This window comes from Rhodofomes roseus (assembly GCF_022264815.1).
Source record: "Rhodofomes roseus strain CIRM-BRFM 1785 chromosome Unknown C8Q71scaffold_4, whole genome shotgun sequence".
Lineage (NCBI taxonomy): Eukaryota > Fungi > Basidiomycota > Agaricomycetes > Polyporales > Fomitopsidaceae > Rhodofomes > Rhodofomes roseus.
In genome coordinates this window covers 1,512,866-1,533,675 of record NW_025952960.1, presented here as the reverse complement: position 1 = coordinate 1,533,675, position 20,810 = coordinate 1,512,866, and the positions used below count along the sequence as shown (strand labels likewise).

General features: G+C 52.9%; 2 protein-coding genes across 2 annotated transcripts; both read right to left on the bottom strand.

Annotated features, from left to right (window-relative positions):
* Positions 1–6,144: 6,144 nt before the first annotated feature.
* Positions 6,145–7,470, bottom strand: C8Q71DRAFT_905001 (uncharacterized protein; the record flags this gene model as incomplete). The annotated part of the gene is made up of 3 exons (XM_047928876.1): positions 7,275–7,470; positions 6,628–7,224; positions 6,145–6,423 (listed from the first exon to the last, which is right to left on the bottom strand). The coding sequence occupies exons 1-3, from the start codon at positions 7,419–7,421 to the stop codon at positions 6,145–6,147; spliced, it is 1,023 nt and encodes a 340-aa protein (XP_047782459.1). The 5' UTR covers positions 7,422–7,470.
* Positions 7,471–12,814: 5,344 nt separating this feature from the next.
* Positions 12,815–20,248, bottom strand: C8Q71DRAFT_742711 (ketoacyl-synt-domain-containing protein). Its single transcript, XM_047922861.1, has 19 exons — positions 20,075–20,248; positions 19,733–20,016; positions 19,539–19,672; positions 19,243–19,489; positions 18,984–19,189; positions 18,838–18,921; positions 18,706–18,790; positions 18,506–18,653; positions 18,362–18,458; positions 17,752–18,311; positions 16,482–17,695; positions 16,262–16,423; positions 15,958–16,211; positions 15,706–15,905; positions 15,441–15,652; positions 14,200–15,384; positions 13,751–14,148; positions 13,543–13,703; positions 12,815–13,483 (listed from the first exon to the last, which is right to left on the bottom strand). The coding sequence occupies exons 2-19, from the start codon at positions 19,763–19,765 to the stop codon at positions 13,026–13,028; spliced, it is 5,838 nt and encodes a 1,945-aa protein (XP_047782458.1). The 5' UTR covers positions 19,766–20,016; positions 20,075–20,248; the 3' UTR covers positions 12,815–13,025.
* Positions 20,249–20,810: the final 562 nt, after the last annotated feature.

Here is a 20,810-nt window from a genome sequence, read left to right as displayed (position 1 = left end):
TTACATCAGGGAACTGATTGAGGAGAAGCAAGTCGAGCTCTTCTACATCAGTACGGATGAAAATCCAGCAGACCTGTTCACCAAGAACTTAGGCCGTGTCAAATTCCTTAAGTTTAGAGGAATGCTCGGACTTAGATTCTATGAATCGTCCTAGAGCACCATCGGCAGCGTTATGCGCCTAGTACGCTTATGTGAGTCTACGACGCACTAAGCGAGGGGGAGTGTTGAACTAGGAAGGCGCCTACCGGGCTGCCGGGTTCAATCACAGGCCGGACCGGTTCTATGGGAAGCTCCGGGTCCGTGATGTCATCTATGATGTCATCTGTGTGTTATCACATGGCTACGCCACTTACCTTGTATGTCGTGGGAACGTACTATACAGTAGCTTAGATAAGCGGTCTCCTCATGTATATAAGGACCCCAGTAGCGTAGCTCAATCCCCAGTACCTTCAGTCGAAGTACTTGCGTGTGCATCAAGCATCAGCAACCTTGCAGGTAAGTTGTGAGGGCGCACCACTGCGTGGAGCTGCCTGCTCAACAGAACCTTGGGGCTTGAGTCTAGGCTATTCTCTGTGCATGTTCCTTGAGCCAAAAGTGTTTGGCTCAGGACATCTGGTCGGCACAAGAAAATGCAACTGTCCCCAGTTGCACCCTCCTACTCCTGGGACATCTGGATGACTGTTTCCGCTATAGGTCTTCCTCCTGATCTTCATCTGTAGAGCTGCTGCTGGAAATCTCATCCTCATTCCAATCAACATCCTCTAGATCTTCTTCATCCTCATCATCCTCATCTTCATCCATCCAGTTAAGCTCCTCAACTTGTTCTCTTGATATGAATGGCAACAGCCTGAATGCTACCACTCCTTGTCGCCATATTGCTCCATCTAGTTCAGAAACAACATAGGATCCTCCTTTGGTCTGTCGAACAACCTGGAAAGGACCTAAGTAGCGCGGATGATGCTTGCGGTCAGCACTCTGTTCAACTGCCTTGTTGCACACAAGCACTAGATCTCCTGGCTTGTACACTTCTCGGCGCAATCTCCGTTCATAGCATCGCTCGAAGATTTCCTTGGATCGGAAGCGTGTCTTCTTCAAGAGGCTTGCAGCTTGAGCTATGTCGTCCGGTTTCTTCATGAGTTGGCGAATGCGTAGTGCGAGCAAGTCTGAGGTAGACATTCCTGAGTGAAAGCCATCTACCAGCAAAGTCATTTCTGCTAGGTCAAATGGTAGTACTGGTTCTACACCATACAGAAGATAGTACGGTGAGAAGCCAGTAGACTGACTAACTGTGACACGATGTGGAGGAGAAATCCGGCCGAGGTCTAGATCGACGCGTAGCGTCACGGTTTTACTACTATTCTCTCTCTTTGCAGTGTTAGCTTATATCATTTCGCATGCAGACGTTACCTACGATAAAAACATCAATCTACTGTACCATCGACTCTACCGGCGCGCTCGCGAGGAACCGGAAGGCGGAGGCGGAGGACCGACCGTAGGGCGAAGGCGGGCGACGTCGAGCAGAGTGCCGCACCTGTCGGGGGCCCAGGTCGTGAACGTCAATAGCACCGCTCCGCCGCTGTCAGCCCTGCGCCGAGACTATGGTCCGCCGTCCGAAGCCGGAAGGGGAACCAACGGACGTCGTCACCCGGGCGGGTGTCTCATACGTTACTTTCCTTATTCGGTAATATTCCTTCCCGATCTGTCAACGATCGCTTGCCTGTCACTCATCACCTTTCCTTTCGAACTTACCTCATCTCCCCTTGCGTCATCCTTTGCTCCTTAGTTCCTTCTCGCTCTCGTTGCGCTGCGTGTACTTATAGAGGGCCGCGTCGCCCGTTCTCGCCAGTTAATCTGATCCCCCAGCTTCTCCCCTCTCGCTCACGCGCACTTCAAGGTTCGGCACGGACGAGCGACTCGACGTCGCGCGTGCACCTCAAGTCGAGTTAGTCGAGTAGTCGAGAAGATAAGATAAGTGTTCATTTGTTTCCGCGCGGCCACACTACTCCACACAGAACATCGCCGCCGTCCTCTCACCAGCCCGAACACCCATCGTCGACTCTACTGAACACCTGCACCCGGAGACGAGTTTGTGTGTGTTGGTCGTCGACGCACGCTTTCTCTCCCACAACGATCAGTGAAGAACGCATGCTGAACATAGTCAGGCCACTTGTCCACATTGCCTTCGCATGACCTGAGGATTGATTCCCGAATGATGAAATGACCTGGTTCCACTACTCCATTGGCCTTTGAGTTGTAAGCTGAAATCTTGATCTGTGGCAACTTGTATCGGTTCATCAGAAGCTGGAATGCTTCCTTGAATTCAGGGCCATTGTCAGTCACAACTTCTCCAACTGCTCCGTATCGGCATAGGATCTGCTCAAAGAAGAAGATCGACACTGATTTTGCCTTCTTGTTCCTCAGTGACCTTCCTTCTCCAGCTCTTGACAGATCATCTCGGGCAGCAATGACGTATTTGAAGCTATTGGCTTTTGGCATCTCCATGATATCAAGGTAGACCTTCGTGAAGATAGTTGCTGGGGTTGAGACCATGAGGGGTACTTCTACCTTGCGCACACTGCGGATCTGACACTGCTTGCAAGATCGTACATGGTGTCGTATGTCGTTCCACATGCTAGGCCAATAGAATCGCTCTTTGACGGTATGCATCACGGCTTGTTCTCCTCGGTGGCCTAATCCTTCATGTGACTGAGTAAGGATCTACAGGCGCTTCTCAGCCTTGAGAATCACCAAATGTGGGGGTTGTGATCCATTGCGTCGATATAGCTTCCCATTCCTAACAAAGTACCGGCTTGCTCCTTGAATGAACCTTCGCTTTGCTTGTTGAGTAGGCAACTCAGGGATTGCTGCTGTTGTCAGGAACTTCTGGTATTGATGAAGCACCTTGTCTGCCTTGGTATTAGCTGAAATGAACACATCAGCATGACTTGCGCTGAGCAGTGCTTCATATGGCCGGTCTTGAGGCTTGCTCCATTTGTTCTGACGGTCGCGGATCTCCGCATACAAGGCTGTGTCATCCAGCCAAGAGTCATCATCTTCTTCAACCTCCTCTCCTTCTCCTAAGGGGCATCGAGACAGAGCATCGGGTCCTCGATGTCGTTCCGCGGGCACATGAATGAGTTTGAATGTGAACAAGAGAACACCTTGTATCCATCGGTTGATTGTGGCATTAGGTTGTAGGTCTGGTTCATTCAGCATTCCTTTGATGTACTTAGCATCCACTTCAACCTCCAAGTTCTTGACTCCAGTGAGATATAGTTGGTATGCTCTGAGTGCGCGGTACAGGCCATATAGTTCCAACTTTGGCTGCGAATAGCGTGATTCTCGTTCCGACATGGGTATTGATCCATACCGAGCAGGTCGCTTGCGTCCAGCTTCATCATATTGTGACAAGATGAATCCGACTGCATACTTGCTGGAATCCACCGAGAGTACTACTGGATTGTCAGTGCTGTAGTCGACTGGGCGAAGTGCTGGTGCTGAGATGACAGCTGTCTTGAGGGCATCGAAGGCTTCTTGGCAGAGCGGAGTCCATTCAAACTCAGCATCTTTGTGCAGGAGCTGAGTCAATGGACGAGCAACTTTGGAGTAGTTGTGGATCCATATGCGAACAGTGCCACATAGGCCCATGAAAGCGCGGATGTCGTGAACATTCTTGAGTACTGGCCAGTTGAGGATCTTGTCAACCTTGTTGGGTTCAGGGAGCCTTCCTTCGGGGGTACATTTTTGTCCTACGATGACCACTTCAGGGCAACAGATCTGAGCCTTACTAGGTGCAAATGTTGCTCCTGCATGTCCCACTCGGTGCATAATGTGATGAACATCATTGGCATGTTCCCAGACAAACCGTCGGATTCCTGGGTTCTCATGGAGTACTTCTGGGTCTCCGTTCTCATCTGGATAGTCTGTTGCAGGTCCTCGTATTGGCAGATCATCGATGAATATGTTGGCTGTGGAAGGGATTTCATCCTGAAGAATGAAGGCCATGCATGTCTGGAATTCTGCAGGAGAGTTGGTGAACCCCATAGGCAGCGATGTGATGCGCACCAGTCCTAGCGGAGTCTGAAACGATGTCATGTCCCTGCTCATGGGGTGTACCTTTCGAGCATCAAAGCCCCAGAACAAGTCAAAGACAGTATAGCACTTTCGTCCCGCAAAGTCCTCCACAAACTCATCTACCTTTGGAGGTAGACCAGCATCGCGGATAGTTACTTTGTTGAGTGGCTGCAGCACCTGGAGCTGGCATACTGATACATAAACCCTTGTAGTTAGAGTACAGCCGTGATACATACACGACTGTGCTCTACAGATGACACCTAATTAGGAATACCGTGATGTATCACAGCTGGAATCTCTCATACATCACAGATCCAAGCCCAATGTGGCACTTACCATATGTTTGGATTACTAATCATGAGATTGCTCTGCTTCTTGCTGTATTGGGCACCCTGCTGCACGTCAAAATGGCACGCAACCGTGCATATAGAGGGCAGCAGTCGTTCAATGGGTCGAAGACTCGACACGCTCTCATCAGTGCCCGCGCAATAGATCGCGCGCCACGATGACAGAACCAGGCGCTGGCGGTTCCGTGATATTCGGGGCGGTCGGGGCCGCGTGGTGGGCGCGCTTGGGGCCGCGTGGTGGGCACGCTCGGGGCCGCGTGGCGGGCGCAGTCAGGCACAGCATGAGCCGGTAGTCTGGGCCACGTGGCGGGCTCGGGCACGGGCCGCACGGCACAAGCCGGCTAGGCGCTGGGCGCCACCGCCAGAGCACCTACCCGATTTGGCAGCATTGTGGCGCGCGCCCTGCAGAAACAACAAACCAATTGTATTCTGGCCGTGGACATAGCAATACCTGACATTAACACACAAAAAACTGATTATATAGCTGTAAAAATTTAAATGAGGATAACATCGCTCAGGAATATGTGCAATGTACGCACAAGGTACGGCCGAAGCGGAACGAGGGATCGCTCAGCCAATCAGGAAGCGAATAACGGTCAGCGCAAATTTTGCAACACTCATTTGGCACTCATAGCGGTTAAATCGCTTCGTTTAGTCATGGAGATGTGTCACATACACTATAATATCCTTACTTGGCTAATATTCGAGTGAAGAATACCAATGGGCAACCAACAGTCAAGGTTTCATGCTCGAACACACTCAATTGTACAATAGGAAGTGCATATCACTACGCCGTCAAGTGGCCCTGACAACACCTCAATCTCCCGATGAGGTTTTTTGAAAATATGACACAGTAATGTAAGACGAGGCTATACCGGGCTCTATTCTGTCGATACAAAGCCCGCACGATCCTACATGTCATGTTTTCTATTGGGAGGGTGGCCCGAACGATGAGCGCTAACGCGATCTGCCGCGATCTACCACGATCTGATGTGATCTACAGCATAACACCTCATTTTGTCGGCACAATGTCGAGAGTGTATATACAGTATGGTAAAACGAAGCTATAAGTGGCTCTATTGTTCAATACAAAGCCTGCCCGACCCTCCATGTCATGTTTTACTGCCCCGAGCGATGGGCGCTAACGCAATCTAAAGCGATCTACCACGATCTACCTCGATCTACCCGCCTCGGCTATACCGAATACGGTAACGGTCAACGGCGCTGCGCGCCACTACACCTCCGTTTGCTCCTCACATTCTAGACCAATGCCTCTGTAAATCCATACTCATCCTTGTTTCTATTAAGCTGGTCGGAATTCCTATATATTAGCAAATACAAGCATTATTGTAAGCAAGATGTCACCGGACGCTTATGTAATATTAATGCCGCGTATAGCCGCATACCGCGTGCTGCCAGTTCAAGCGGTCAAGCCACGTGCATAGCCGGATATAGCCGCATCAGAACCGCGCGCTGTGCGCCGTGCCACTGGCCGTGCGGAATGGGGCAGGCGCATCATACCCGCCAGATCTGTGCCAGATATAGGCATACAAGCGGTGAGTCAGCCACGCGGTGCAAGCACATGCTCACACTGTGCTTTGATACATTACAGCTACATCTGTAATGTATTCTGTGATACATTGACAGGCCTCGTTTGTGCTACAGGCGTACATGTATCACGGCCGTACTGTAATTACAGTCTCCTGATGTATCAATATGACCTTTACGCCTGGCTAGGCTCGTATACACCAGCCGAGATCTTCTCCTTGAGTAGTGCAATGACCTTTTCCTTGATGCCAGGCGGAATGGGAATGTTTGCATATTCCCATGGCTCGTGCGGGACGACCAGAATGATGTACGGTGTGAAATAATCCTCTTTGAATGTTCCACATTGTGATTCCTTAAAGGCAAGTGTGTTCTCATTGAGGTGGAGGATATGTTCGAATAGCTTCTCTTCTTCTGGCCAATGAAATCCCTGCGCGTTGTGGGCATGGCCCACGGTCTACGCACGGAATCGACAACATACGAACGCGTCAGGGCGAGAAATGGGACAGCAATACGGCGCAAGGCATCTCCGAGAAGTACGGACTTGGGGAACACAACACGAACGGGCCAAATAGATTCCAACTAAGCCAAGCACACGGTTACAGAAGGTGCCACGGACGACTACATGGGGTCAGTTGAGCGAAGGGCTTGCGTTACGAACGTTCCCTCCGTCCCCGTTCCTTCCGGACCCTCCAGCCTCTCGGTCAGCAGCAGCATCAGCAACGCTACGCGTGAAGCCCATGGGGCGTGGATTAAGAGCCATCGAACCCCTAGACGTGGCGAAGACTAAACGACGAGGAATTCCGGAATAATCGTCCGGAAGGTACAGCCCGTGTGACAGCTGGTCTTGAATACCTTGGACCGCGGCAGAGAGCGTGGCTAGCCCACCATCGAGCTGGTCAAGGGCGTCGGTGGTCGAACACTGAGCATCACTAAGAGCTTCCAGCTGGTCGGTGACGACGTCCCATCCGACGGAAGAAGCGCGCTGGTTCGATAAAGCGAGCGGACTGTTGCGATAGGAAATGGCCGGGAGTGGAGCACCTTCCTCAGCAATGCTCTGCTCGGCGAGGACGCGGTTAGGCGACCAGGCGATGACGGGGTATGGCTCGGGAAGAGACGACGCGTGCTCGGAAGGAAGGGTGGCGAAGATGGTGTCGAGGTACACTATCAGGGCGTGCACGGATGGTGTCTGGCGGACGGAAGGGAGAGAGATATCCCCGGAGGCTACGGCGATGCTACGAGACTCGAACAGCATGCGCTGGAGTACAGTCAGCGTGGGAGACGACGAGCCCTAGGAAAAGGGCACACCAATAGCCAACGGCTTCCATGGGCCCAGGCCAGCCAGGCAGTCAGATCGTGGGGGAGGAGACGGGGTTCCAGGTCGCGTTCGTGTCGAAGGAGCTCGAGGAGACGGTAGAAGCGGACGACGTATGGGGATTGCCCAGGGAGTGACATGGTGGGCGGAGACGGTGAGGGAAGGAGGCTGGGGCTTCACTGACCAACCGGAAGGCAGGCGTAAAGGTCATATTGATACATCAGGAGACTGTAATTACAGTACGGCCGTGATACATGTACGCCTGTAGCACAAACGAGGCCTGTCAATGTATCACAGAATACATTACAGATGTAGCTGTAATGTATCAAAGCACAGTGTGAGCATGTGCTTGCACCGCGTGGCTGACTCACCGCTTGTATGCCTATATCTGGCACAGATCTGGCGGGTATGATGCGCCTGCCCCATTCCGCACGGCCAGTGGCACGGTGCACAGCGCGCGGTTCTGATGCGGCTATATCCGGCTATGCACGTGGCTTGACCGCTTGAACTGGCAGCACGCGGTATGCGGCTATACGCGGCATTAATATTACATAAGCGTCCGGTGACATCTTGCTTACAATAATGCTTGTATTTGCTAATATATAGGAATTCCGACCAGCTTAATAGAAACAAGGATGAGTATGGATTTACAGAGGCATTGGTCTAGAATGTGAGGAGCAAACGGAGGTGTAGTGGCGCGCAGCGCCGTTGACCGTTACCGTATTCGGTATAGCCGAGGCGGGTAGATCGAGGTAGATCGTGGTAGATCGCTTTAGATTGCGTTAGCGCCCATCGCTCGGGGCAGTAAAACATGACATGGAGGGTCGGGCAGGCTTTGTATTGAACAATAGAGCCACTTATAGCTTCGTTTTACCATACTGTATATACACTCTCGACATTGTGCCGACAAAATGAGGTGTTATGCTGTAGATCACATCAGATCGTGGTAGATCGCGGCAGATCGCGTTAGCGCTCATCGTTCGGGCCACCCTCCCAATAGAAAACATGACATGTAGGATCGTGCGGGCTTTGTATCGACAGAATAGAGCCCGGTATAGCCTCGTCTTACATTACTGTGTCATATTTTCAAAAAACCTCATCGGGAGATTGAGGTGTTGTCAGGGCCACTTGACGGCGTAGTGATATGCACTTCCTATTGTACAATTGAGTGTGTTCGAGCATGAAACCTTGACTGTTGGTTGCCCATTGGTATTCTTCACTCGAATATTAGCCAAGTAAGGATATTATAGTGTATGTGACACATCTCCATGACTAAACGAAGCGATTTAACCGCTATGAGTGCCAAATGAGTGTTGCAAAATTTGCGCTGACCGTTATTCGCTTCCTGATTGGCTGAGCGATCCCTCGTTCCGCTTCGGCCGTACCTTGTGCGTACATTGCACATATTCCTGAGCGATGTTATCCTCATTTAAATTTTTACAGCTATATAATCAGTTTTTTGTGTGTTAATGTCAGGTATTGCTATGTCCACGGCCAGAATACAATTGGTTTGTTGTTTCTGCAGGGCGCGCGCCACAATGCTGCCAAATCGGGTAGGTGCTCTGGCGGTGGCGCCCAGCGCCTAGCCGGCTTGTGCCGTGCGGCCCGTGCCCGAGCCCGCCACGTGGCCCAGACTACCGGCTCATGCTGTGCCTGACTGCGCCCGCCACGCGGCCCCGAGCGTGCCCACCACGCGGCCCCAAGCGCGCCCACCACGCGGCCCCGACCGCCCCGAATATCACGGAACCGCCAGCGCCTGGTTCTGTCATCGTGGCGCGCGATCTATTGCGCGGGCACTGATGAGAGCGTGTCGAGTCTTCGACCCATTGAACGACTGCTGCCCTCTATATGCACGGTTGCGTGCCATTTTGACGTGCAGCAGGGTGCCCAATACAGCAAGAAGCAGAGCAATCTCATGATTAGTAATCCAAACATATGGTAAGTGCCACATTGGGCTTGGATCTGTGATGTATGAGAGATTCCAGCTGTGATACATCACGGTATTCCTAATTAGGTGTCATCTGTAGAGCACAGTCGTGTATGTATCACGGCTGTACTCTAACTACAAGGGTTTATGTATCAGTATGCCAGCTCCAGGTGCGGAAGGAAGGGGGAGTAGGGGAGAGAACGGGGAGAGTCGGGATGTTGAACTTCGACTATTTCAGGTGTTATCACACGGGATAGGACTTATTCTTACCCGTTATGGACTTATGTTCTTCATTGCTACATATTACGTACATTCTTGATGGACTTGATCCAGACCTGTAGCACATGACTTGTTCTAGACCTGTATGGAACATTCCACATGGTTCCATCATATTCCAGATCATTCCTTGATGTTCCATCACATTCCTTGATCACATCACTTCGCATCATTGATCACATCATTGATCTAGGCCTGTCCAGTCCTTTCCAGTGCCTTCCAGCACATTCTATCTATAGTGCCATATCGCATCATCCTGATGTATTCGCTCATTGCACTATATTGCATCATCATGACACGACGTGTGTACGCCTTACTCATCCTGCTACAGGCTTACACATAACGCTTACTTACGCTTACTGTACGATCATGTGATGACTCTCTCATGTGTATATATACTGGGCTGGATGCCCCTGTAAATGTATCGGTCTCTCCTCTTGTCTTACGCCTGCTGAGTCTTCCCTCTCAGTCTCTTGAGACCTTGCAAGCCCTCCATTGACTGCTGTCCTTAACTGGTCTTGTAGTCTGTTAAGTGTTGCCTTCACACTAGCCACTCCCTTTTCACTCCTTGTTCAACACGGGAAGGTTTGAGGGCGTGGGAAGTTGGGAGGGGAAGGACATGGCGTGCTGGCGCGAGGGGAGGAGGACTTACTTACCACCACCACTTCGAGAGCGGACGGTTAGAGGTAACTCCTGCGAACCAGGACAGCTCTGTTTTCTTAGCGGCGTATAAATCTCTCTCTCTCTCTTGCGGATCTGCGGCGACAGCGGCGAGCGTGCGTACAGCGAACTCTGTGTATTTGCATGTCTTTGCGGGAACAGCGGTTCCATCGTTCAGCGGAACGAACATCGGGCAGCGTAGCCTAACCACTTCTCTTCCCCCTTCCTTCCGTGACTGCTAATAGTTACGTCGACATCGTCCGACAACGAAACCCGTCGTTTCTACCGACTATCGACCCCTGCTCCCTGTTACGCGAAGCGTGACACCTAGAGCACTAGCTCTCAACCTAACCCTAAACGTAGGGACCTTAGGTTCTGATCGTCCTTGGATGGGGAGGATGGTCGAAGACGCTGCTAAGTCCGTCTAGCAGGTCGAGCGGGGAGTTTCTGATATCCAAGGAGCTGGTGAAGCTTCAATAGATAACCAGGTCGAACTGAGGTTCGACCGCCATTGTACACTAGTCTTATATACATAGGGAGTTCAGGGCAGGCCCAGGACGAGTCACAACTACCTAGCCAATAGGAGCGCGGGGGAGTGAGTCATGACGAGTCAGGGACCGAGTCATAAACGATGAGTCAGGTATGAGTAAGAGATGAGTCACGACGAGTCATACCGAGTCAGAGATCACGTGAACTGCTCCGGGTTGGACCGGAGCGAACAGCGAAGGAGTCCGAAGACTGGAAGCGTAGCGTCATGGGGTTGGGCCCATGCTGGGATAGTACAATGCTCGAGCACAAATAAGGAAAAACAAACGTTGACGTAACACTCCCTGCCACCTCATACGGCCCCGGGAGACTCGCAACCTACACAGCGCTCGCTGCCAAACCCTTTGCGCTCGCCATCGGTGCTTTCGTGCTCGCTGTCGGCACCTTCAAGCTAGGCTGAGCGTTGTCGGCGCTGTCGGTACGTGATTTCTTCGGCGGCTTAGCAGGTCTCGGGGGAGACTCTGCTGCCCTTTGTTTCTCGGTTGGAATCTTTGGTCTTTTGCTGACGCGGTTCCCACTGGCAGACATGGTGGGGGTTAGGATTGCGGAGCCCTTGAGGGGTGCGAGGCTTTTGGGGTAGCAATGTGACTCAGCTTGATGCTTATGCAAGCATGTAATTTGTACAAATGTGTATTTTATTCTAGCGGGGCCTGGCTTGGTTTGCCGTAAACAGTAAGAGCTGCAGATCAAGATCTGAGTGAGCGGTGAGTCCCCGAAGGCTGACATTGCGACTTTCCATAAAGGGTAATGGCCGGGTACGGGGGTACGGAAATGGCTACCCGTACCCCTACCCTCATGTACCCCTACCCGTGACCCCTGCGGGTTGACCCTACCCCTGCAATGCACTACTCACACGCGACACCTACTATACGTACGATACGTTCTCTTCCTCGCCGAGATCTCGTCGACTCCGCGCCGAGGAGGAGTGTTGAGGTTGCGGCACGTGATCTCGATCTCGGCCACACCGCACGTGACAGACCGCCGGGGGTGGTTCGTCCTCTCGTCCCCTTCCCCTCTCTTCTCTCCTCAGTCGAGTGTTACCCACGACTGAGGTGAGAGTTCCGTGTTCCATACTTACGATAGTTACTCACGTCCTGCATAGCGTCTGACGGCTGTGCAGGTAATCCTAATTCAGTCGAGTGTTACCCACGACTGAGCGTCTGACGGCTGTGCAGTTCCTACAAGGCGGACCGCACTGCACGCGGTCCATGGTGAGTCGGATACGTTCGAACTCACCCGCCATTCCTAACGCTAGGAGCACGTCCCTCAGTTCGTCGAGGTCGCCTCCAGCGTCACGTGCCTTATCTGCGAGGGTCCTTCCCTCCGGATAGGCGTCTTCATTACCGGTAACGTTCTGCATGCTTGTATCACGGGTACCTTTAAACAACATGAAAAATTCGGCGAACGGGTGATCAAGCCGTCGCGCGTAGGTTAACGAAGAATACGAGAGAAAAAGGACTACTCAAAAAATGTGAGGAATCCGGCTTGTCGGCGCGTTGGCGCGGGTGAGCGTAGCGTCGGCGAGGTCGGAAACACACGGGAAGTCGATGGTCGGACGCGAAGGTGAGTAGGCAAGCGTCCTCGTATTGAAGCTTGGGCCTTAAGCCCTCCGTACGTAGAGTATTTATACATGTTCGATCGTAGACCTAATCGAGCGAACCAAAGGTATGACATAAGTGAGAAGAGTCAGAGAACAAAGGAATGAGTGGCAAGCTATGGCACAGGTTACCACTCGGGTGCCACTCCGAGAACAGCCATGAACGGATTAGGAAGGAGTCTAGAACGAGCCGGAGGTGAGTCAGAAAAGAGAATATAAAAGGAAAACAATATGTATATTCGGACGAGCGTCGGGCGCTCGTGCGATGTAGCCCGGCGCCTACGGCGCTACCCTTACACAGAGCTTCCTGCATCCGTCAAGCGAGGTGGTCGTGAACTGACCTACGACGACTTGATGAATGAGTCTACTGGCCATATCTCAATGCCGTGACCCTAAATGCCATAATGATTCGTATCGCGTCTGGGCCGTGGCATGCGATGTCATGCCACTTCATTCATTTCGCTATGTCCACTACCAGCGCGAAGAGCGCAGTCGTAAGGCATGGCTAGAATCCTGGCCAACGATCCCAGGGCATACCGGATTTCCCGGGTTTTGCTGATGCACATAAGCAATGCCATTCAAGCACATAAGTCGATGCATACACCCAGTTCATCATGCCCTGTATCGACCTTCACAAACACAGCTTCGCTATCGCTACGGGTTTCTGCCTAGACGTCGTCCTTGGTGTCGAGGCAGGATTTAGCCTACCCTGCGCCGCTATTCAGCCCGACCGTAGGCTTATCTTCTATCTATGTCTGTGTAGGTACGTCCAGTTCGGTGGCGACATATGTAATGGTCACTCCTGTCGTTTGACGCCTCACAACGCGCCTCTAGGTCAGCCAGCGTGACGTCGGCCAGAAGCTGAAGCTGCGAGATTGGGAGGTACGGTTCCAGGGCATGTGATAATGCTGTGGCTGACAGCGAGTCCAGACCGTAAGTCGTGAGCGGCACATCTGGGGACAGGTCTTCGTGGTCGATGTCGAGTAAGTCGCAGATAATGTCACACAGGTCGCGGTCCGACTTGCTTTCTAACGCACTTTGTGTCTCTGAGGACGAGGCTTGGACTGCGAGGTGATCGAAGAGTGGGGAGGGCCCATTATACTTGCGAACGATATTCCAGTCGAAGTCGGGAATATACTGCCACAGGGGGCCTTCACGAAGCTTCAGCAGCATGTCGCCGATCCTTTCGCAGACCTCTGTGGTCCGGTTTTCATGTCGATATGAGTGTATATCAGTCTATTCACTGCCGACTCACCTTCGCCTGTCATAGCCCAAGCATGCAAGTGCCTAAAGCGCGACCATTGCACACTGTCCGTAGCAGACACGGTGAGGAATGTGCCAGTAAGTATCATTGGTGGGATCATGGTCGCGGCTTTCTTGTAGCGTCTCGTCAGCCCTGTCAATGCGGTGTTCGCGCTGAAATGATATGAGCACGATGATGGGCGATCAACGCAGCTTCATACCTGGAGTAATTCGTCTGTCCAGCATTCCCCAACATCCCTGCGACAGACGAATAGGCAATCATGAAATCCAACGTGTCTATGTCGATGGCCCTCTCGAGAGCATCAAATGCGCCCACTTTTGCGTTGAAGGGTGCTTCGAATGTATCCGGAGTCTGCGTCAGGAAAGTACGGTCGATCAGGACGGCAGTGAGGATCATGCATCCGCCAAGCGGCTTCTTGATTGAAGCCACCAAGTCCTTGGTCTGCTCGACTGATGACGCGTCGACGGCTTCTGTTCGCAGTACCAGATCCTTTCTTGAGCGGAGATACGCCAAGAGCCGCAAAGCCGTGTAGTCGTTTTTGGGCACAAGAGTAGCTGTTCCTGAGCGGGAAGTCAGGATGAGTTCACGCGCTCCGTTCTGTAATACGTCAACAATGTCTCCCGGTAGAAATCATAAGTAGATCCGCACCTCATACATCCACCTGGCGAGGTGCGGGCCAAAACCTCCGATGCCTCCTATCAGCATATACGCCTTCTCTGGGTGGAAGATGGTAGTCTGCAGCGGGACTTCCGCCGGGGGTACTACATTGAGCGCTCGAATCGGAGGAATGAGCGCTTCGTTTGAGTCTGCGTGTACGATGTCCAGCAGCGCGAGCTTCAGTGCATCGCCGATTGTCCATGGGTCATTTGTAAGCACATGAGCCATCCCCGTGCCCGGGTCGTCCCACTGAAATACCCTTCCTGTTTGCAGTCGGGTTACGGTCTCGTCGATGTCGATGTCCATCGTCTTCTCCCTCCCGGAAACGATGAATTTCGGTCGCTGTGAGAGCGCAGCCCTGATCTTTGACACGCTAGCCTGCGATGAAAGGCGTGCTATGTGGAAGCCACGGCCCTCGTAAAGTTGGCATAGACTGCGTCCGATCGTAGTATCCGAGTGTGTCACTAAGATACACGTGTCCTTCAATCGCTGGGGGTCGTTATAATTGGCAGGTCCAACGGCCAGGACGGCAATGATAGCAGCAAGCACACGAGGGCCATGGCCGAGACTCTGAATACCTGTCAGCTGCAGCAAGCTGCCACGATGCGCGACGACGTAGTTGGTCAGCGGGCTGAGTGTGACGCCAAGGTAAATGCTGGGTGAACCATCCACGTATCCAACGAATGCCCAGCACGAAGACATGTTCGAAGATACGCCCATGATGCGGACGAGAACATGATTGGGTGGTACCGTCGGTTTGGACACTTGCGAGAAGGTAGAGCCTTGATATACCCACGGGGCCTCAGGATCGAAAGTCGTGGTCCGCCTAGGAGCAATGGACGGGACAACCCTTGCTACGGTTACCGCCCCGTTGGCTTCTATCAACATTTCTTCCTCCGCCAGTGGAATGGTACAAAGATACCGCGCTGCCGCCTCTTGCTGAGCGATTGGCCATGACGAGGTAAAGACTATGCAATACACTCGCCATGACGGGTGCTCTTTGCGGAGAGACCTCGTGAAACCGAGGACAGCATCACCGTCCCTGCCTGCTGATGCAACGAAACAGACCGAGAGCTTGTCCGAAGGATCGAGATAGCGAATTGTTTGTTGATGATTCAGCTCCTCGCCTCGGTGGTAATGGAGGACCCGCAACGGTGACGATCCAGTTTGAGATGACTGTGATATACTTCCGTTAGTGTGTGACGTGATGATACCGTATGCCTTCTACATACCGCATCGATACTCGCGTCTGTTTCGAAGGCAGTTCCGTCACCGCTTGTCTCAAAAGCTCCTGAGAGGCCGATATCAAGTCGTTGGTACACAATCTCATATCGGTTCTGCACTAGCAGTGGCGTTTTCCCATGAGCGGCCACCTCCAGTCCCTCGATTGTGCATAGCGGCAAGCCGGCCTCGTTCGTGAGTGTGAAGTTATATGTGAGTGCCTCTATGGAGTGTCATCAGTTCACAGCGAACGACATAGGCATGTAAAATATGAACCTGGGGTCCATTTGACGAATACACCGTGCGCGTAGAGTTTCTCAGGGATACCTTGTGCAAGGGCATCGTGGATGATCATTGTGCCCAATTTCGACGGCAGGTAATAGCGTCCCTGGCTGAGCGCACCGGTGATTGTCGGGTGTACAGCAATATGGAGAGCAGCATCAAGTATGGCCGGGTGTAGTCGGTAGTCTGAGACGCTACATGAAAGCTGTCAGGTTTCTCTGAGCACACTTGGTAGACATCACCTACTTATCCAGATCGTTCCCTGCGCCGCGGATTTCTACCAGAAATTCCTCTCGCCCTGATGAGGTGAGTCCATGATAGCAAGACAGCACTCTCCTGTAGGTAGGCCCATAGTTTGTAAACAAATCGAGGCCGCTGTAGAAACCTTTCATCTCCATTTTCTTTAGCCGAGCACGTATATCGTCGAGGGGCAGCACAGGCGTATCTGTATACACCTCGTTATCCATGGAGAGATATCCCGTCGTATGCACGCGATGATACTACCTAGCATGTCAAGTCTCCGCTGTGCAGTATAGACACGTGTACTTACTGTTGGGGGCCATGTACTTGTGAATTCCGCAACGGCTGCACTGCGGACACTCCACTTGGGACCGTCTAGCGCCACGTCAATGGGCGTGGGTCGTTCTGACGCGAGGGACAATATTGAATGGAATTGCACATCCCACAGCCTTTTCGCCCCGAACTCGAGTGCCTGCAGGGTTGTGTATCATGTTGAGTCGTCATAGTAATAACGATATGACAGGACAAACCATCTCCAGGAAACCAGCCGCAGGCATGATCGGTTCGTTCATGATGACGTGGTCTGCTAGACCAGGATGGGTATGAACGTTGATCCGCAATTGAGGGTAGTTCAGTGGACCTCGACGCGCCTGTCTTTGTCGAGCGATCTCGAATGTCGGAGCTACGTATGGGACCTCCTTCCGGGCCAATGGATATGGCGGAATGACCGTTCCTTGGCTAATCGCAGTACCATAAAGCACATCCATATCCACTGTTGAGTAGCCCGCGCAGACCAACCGCCCAATGAAGTCCATGAGTGGTACGAGTTCGCCGGCCACTGAGGACCTGGCTCGTTTCAGCGGAGTGAGTACTGTTGCTGGCTGTCCGAGATTCGCGGTGATATATCCTGAGAGTACCGGATGGGGTCCAATTTCGACGAATATTGCCTGCGGGTGCCGAGAACGGATAGCTATCATAGCAGAATCGAACATGACTGGTCCGAGCGTATTATCCCAGAAATAGCGAGCGTCGTATGGCGTGCTGAGCGCGTCACCGGTGAGCGTCGAAAATGTTTCGACCTTCGTGAGCCCCACAGCGTATTTATTGAACACCTCTCCTACCCGTTGTTCATACTCCCTCTGACAAAGCGTCACCATTGACGAATGGACAGGTGTACGCGTCCGCAGTTGCGTCGCGAGGATCCCAGATGCCTTAGCTAGGCCCACAGCATATACAATATGCTTCGTTGAGCCGGACAATGTGACGGCGTTCGGCGCGTTGTAACAACCAACTTCCAGGGCAGCAGGCCCGAGCTCCGCAATCACCTCAGCAATGAGCTCTTTCGCCCGCGCAGCAGAGCAGGCCACGGCCGCCATGGCTCCGTCGTGTGCCTCCAGTACCTCCATCGCTTGACCTCTCGCAATCGAAAGTTCGACCGCCATCGCCTTTGTGGCTGCGCCCGACGCGTACAGCACTGCGGTCTCGCCTGCAGAGTGACCGACCACTACATCCGGCTTCACGCCGACGGCAGCCAGAGTGTCGACGAGCGCAATTTGCAGAATGGTCAGCGCGGGAAGTGTGATGGAGATCGGCCAGATGTCACCCAGACTGTCGGGTACGCCGGAGTCGTCGAAGAGGCCGATGTCTGTAGTCAGAGACCTGCCGGTCACCTCAGTAAATATTGCGTCAAGCTCTACGACGGTGTCATGGAACGGCACGCAAGTCCTGAACAACTCGCGGCCCACTGTAAGTACAGGTCAGCAAGCGCGAAAGTGATGTGAGATGTGAGGGAGCACTAACTGTTCCAGTGTTGTGGGCCCTGTCCGGAGAAAACGAACACGACCTCCGGCGCAGCCTTCGGCGTAAGCACGGGTTCCGCGAAGAGGGGGATCTGCCCATCGGGAGAGACAGAGTAGGCTTTCCACAGCATTGATCGTGATCGTCGGCCGAGGATACGGCCAATACAGGCACGATCTCGGTCAGCTAGGATAGTCTTGAGCGATTCGCCGACAGCAGAGGCAGAGCGCGGTGACAGGCCGCCTGCGATCAGGAGCAACGGGATTATTGACCTATCGCAGGACCAAAGTCGCGCTACGGCGTCCGTATTGGGAGCATGAGCTTCGATGACGCAGTGGCCATTCGCACCACCGATTCCGGAGCTCGACATTGCAATGAGGGCACGTCCAGAGGAGGACCGGATACTGAGCTTTTCCGGGGTGACAGGCACACGCATGTTGTGGTCTGCCCATCGAATGGCCGGATTTGGGACGGTGAGGTTGACAGTAGGGGGGATGACGCCGTATTCTATGATATGGCAGACCTTACATAGAGACGCGAGGAACGCTGTGATTTCGGTATGCCTGCGCAGAACGTGAACACATAAGACATGAGTTTGACAAATGAGACATACCCAATGTTGCCCTTCACGCTCCCGACGAGCAGCTCCGAGTCTCTCTTGAATTGTACGCCGACCCAGTTGGCCTCCGTTGGGTCTCCGGACGCCGTGCCTGACGGACAAGGTAAGGCGAGTACATCGGACGAATACCTGACGTACCAGTCGCATGCAGCTCGATGAAATCAACGTCCCGGGGAGATCGCCGTGCCTCAGCGAAGGCACGCAGCATAGCTCTCTGTTGCGCTGATGCGACTGGTGCGTTCACTGGGGCAAGCGAGCCTGAGGAGTTGATGCTGGTTCCAAGGATCTACACTTACCGCATCAGTGGCAACGTAAGACTGAAACAACACATGGCATACTGTAGCATAAATTCGATCTCGATCACGGAGCGCCGCGTCGAGTGGCTTGAGAACAATGGAGACTGTGGCTTCGCCTCGTCCGAATCTAGAATGTGTTGAGCACGCGTCATGGAATTTAATAATGAATATTACCCGTTCGCAGTCGCATCAAATGGCTTGCATTTACCATCGGGGGACAGGACACCTCCTTGGGTGTATGTTAACCACTCCGCGAACCTGAGTCCCAGACATCAACCGTCATGCTAGGGATGTAACATAATCCCTGTGAGCAGACTGACCTATGATTGACCTGGCAGCCCCCAACAACAGCCGCTTCGCACTCCCCAGCCCGTAGCGCTTGGACAGCTAGATGAGTGGCGTGAAGCGTTGAGCTGCATGCCGTATCAAGCGGTATGGTCGGACCACGAAGATCGAGATGATAAGAGACGCGGTTCGCGACCATCGCCGGACCACTTGAGAATGACCCGCGAACCTCGGCATCATCCTGATGGTGTCAAACTTAGGACATGAAATGTACTCCGACAGGCATTGGCTTACATGTCCCGACACTGAAGTCATGTCGTGGGCCACAGCCGACATGTAGCAACCGATATCACGCCCCCGGTAGTCAATGCCGGAGTCGAGCAGGGCAAGGAATGTCGCTTCTATCAGCTTCCTTGTGCCTACGCTCATCATTCTGATATCCTTGTTCGTGACACCGAACTCGACCGGATCGAACAGGCCTATGTCTTTGAGAAACGCGCCCGTGTCGGCCGCCAACTGACCAGACGCAGTTCCCTTGAGCCTGGAAATGTTCTCAGTAGCCTCACGGATAGTTATGTTGGGAAGCTCACTTGTGTACATTGAAACGGTCTAGAGGTATGCTCTCGTACGCCTGTCCGCCTTGCAAGAGAAAGTCATAAAACGAACTGTAATCAAGGTTCGATTTGCTCCAATCCCCGCTCGGTAGCTCCGCAGCAATACCGACCTGTGCAAAGTGAGATTCTGTCAGTGCAATAGATTTCACGATGATCATAGAAACACTCACGAGGGCGATGGCCACAGGACTATTCGAAAGCATCACGCAGTAGGACACCGTTCTCTCGTAGGGTCTATCACTCAGGGCTCAAGAGCACAGGCTGGAGGGCGGGGCTAAGGTGATCGATGTGGACAAACGCCCTCATGATACTCATATACTTAGAGCTCGCCCATCGACGTAGGGAGGGGCCGGGGTCCCGCTTTGGAGATCTGTTGCACAGACTAGTACATCCGTGGCCCACGCGGCTAGGTTCGACGGCTGGAACCACATTGGTATGCCGCTTCGAAGCTGTGCTTAACATACCAAATGGAAAGTCCGTCAGTATGGCCTGGCATTCAGTGATGTGCTTACGGCGGCCGTGATGAGCCAGGGGCGTTCGTACCGGGATGAGTGACGCTCTGGCTTTTGCTGAGTCATCAAAATACCACCTCTCACGGCTGTGAGGAAAGACCGCGTGTTTCGGTAGGGATGATCAGCAACGAAGCAACGCAGGAAGACCGGTCATCGAGGAACATTACAGCGCAGTTACAGCGGCAGGTACTAGAGCGCATCATCGTCACAGTCACACAGTCACGCATGTAGTAAATATTCTGTCAAGATACCGTGGGGCGCACGTGCACCTGCGGTCGGTGGCTAAAATGGATTCCTCCTCCTCCTCCTGTCACATCGCTCCTGTGGGTTGGATCATACCCTGCGATTGCCGAATGATGCGTCAGGCTGTGGTCGAGCTCTTCGTCCGGTATAATTCTCTTCGCCACTAATACCGATAGAGCGCACTGACCCACGATGTCCCAGAATCACGCCACGTATCACCGGTCTGTCAAGCTCCGACAGACCGCCGGAAGACGGGGAGCGAATGGTAAGTACACTCAGGCCATCGCTCAGATACACCGTGACAGCCTCAGCGTTCCGATAACTTATCTCTTCCATAGAGTTTGCTACGCCTTCATCCAATAGAAAGCGCTAGCATGGGGTCTGCGAGTACTAAGTTAGGTTCTGCTTAGCCTCTAAGTAGCAGTCGCCCGATCAAGAGAAGGCGGCGGAGTGAAAACACTGTACAGTATCTCACTATTATTGACATATTGTG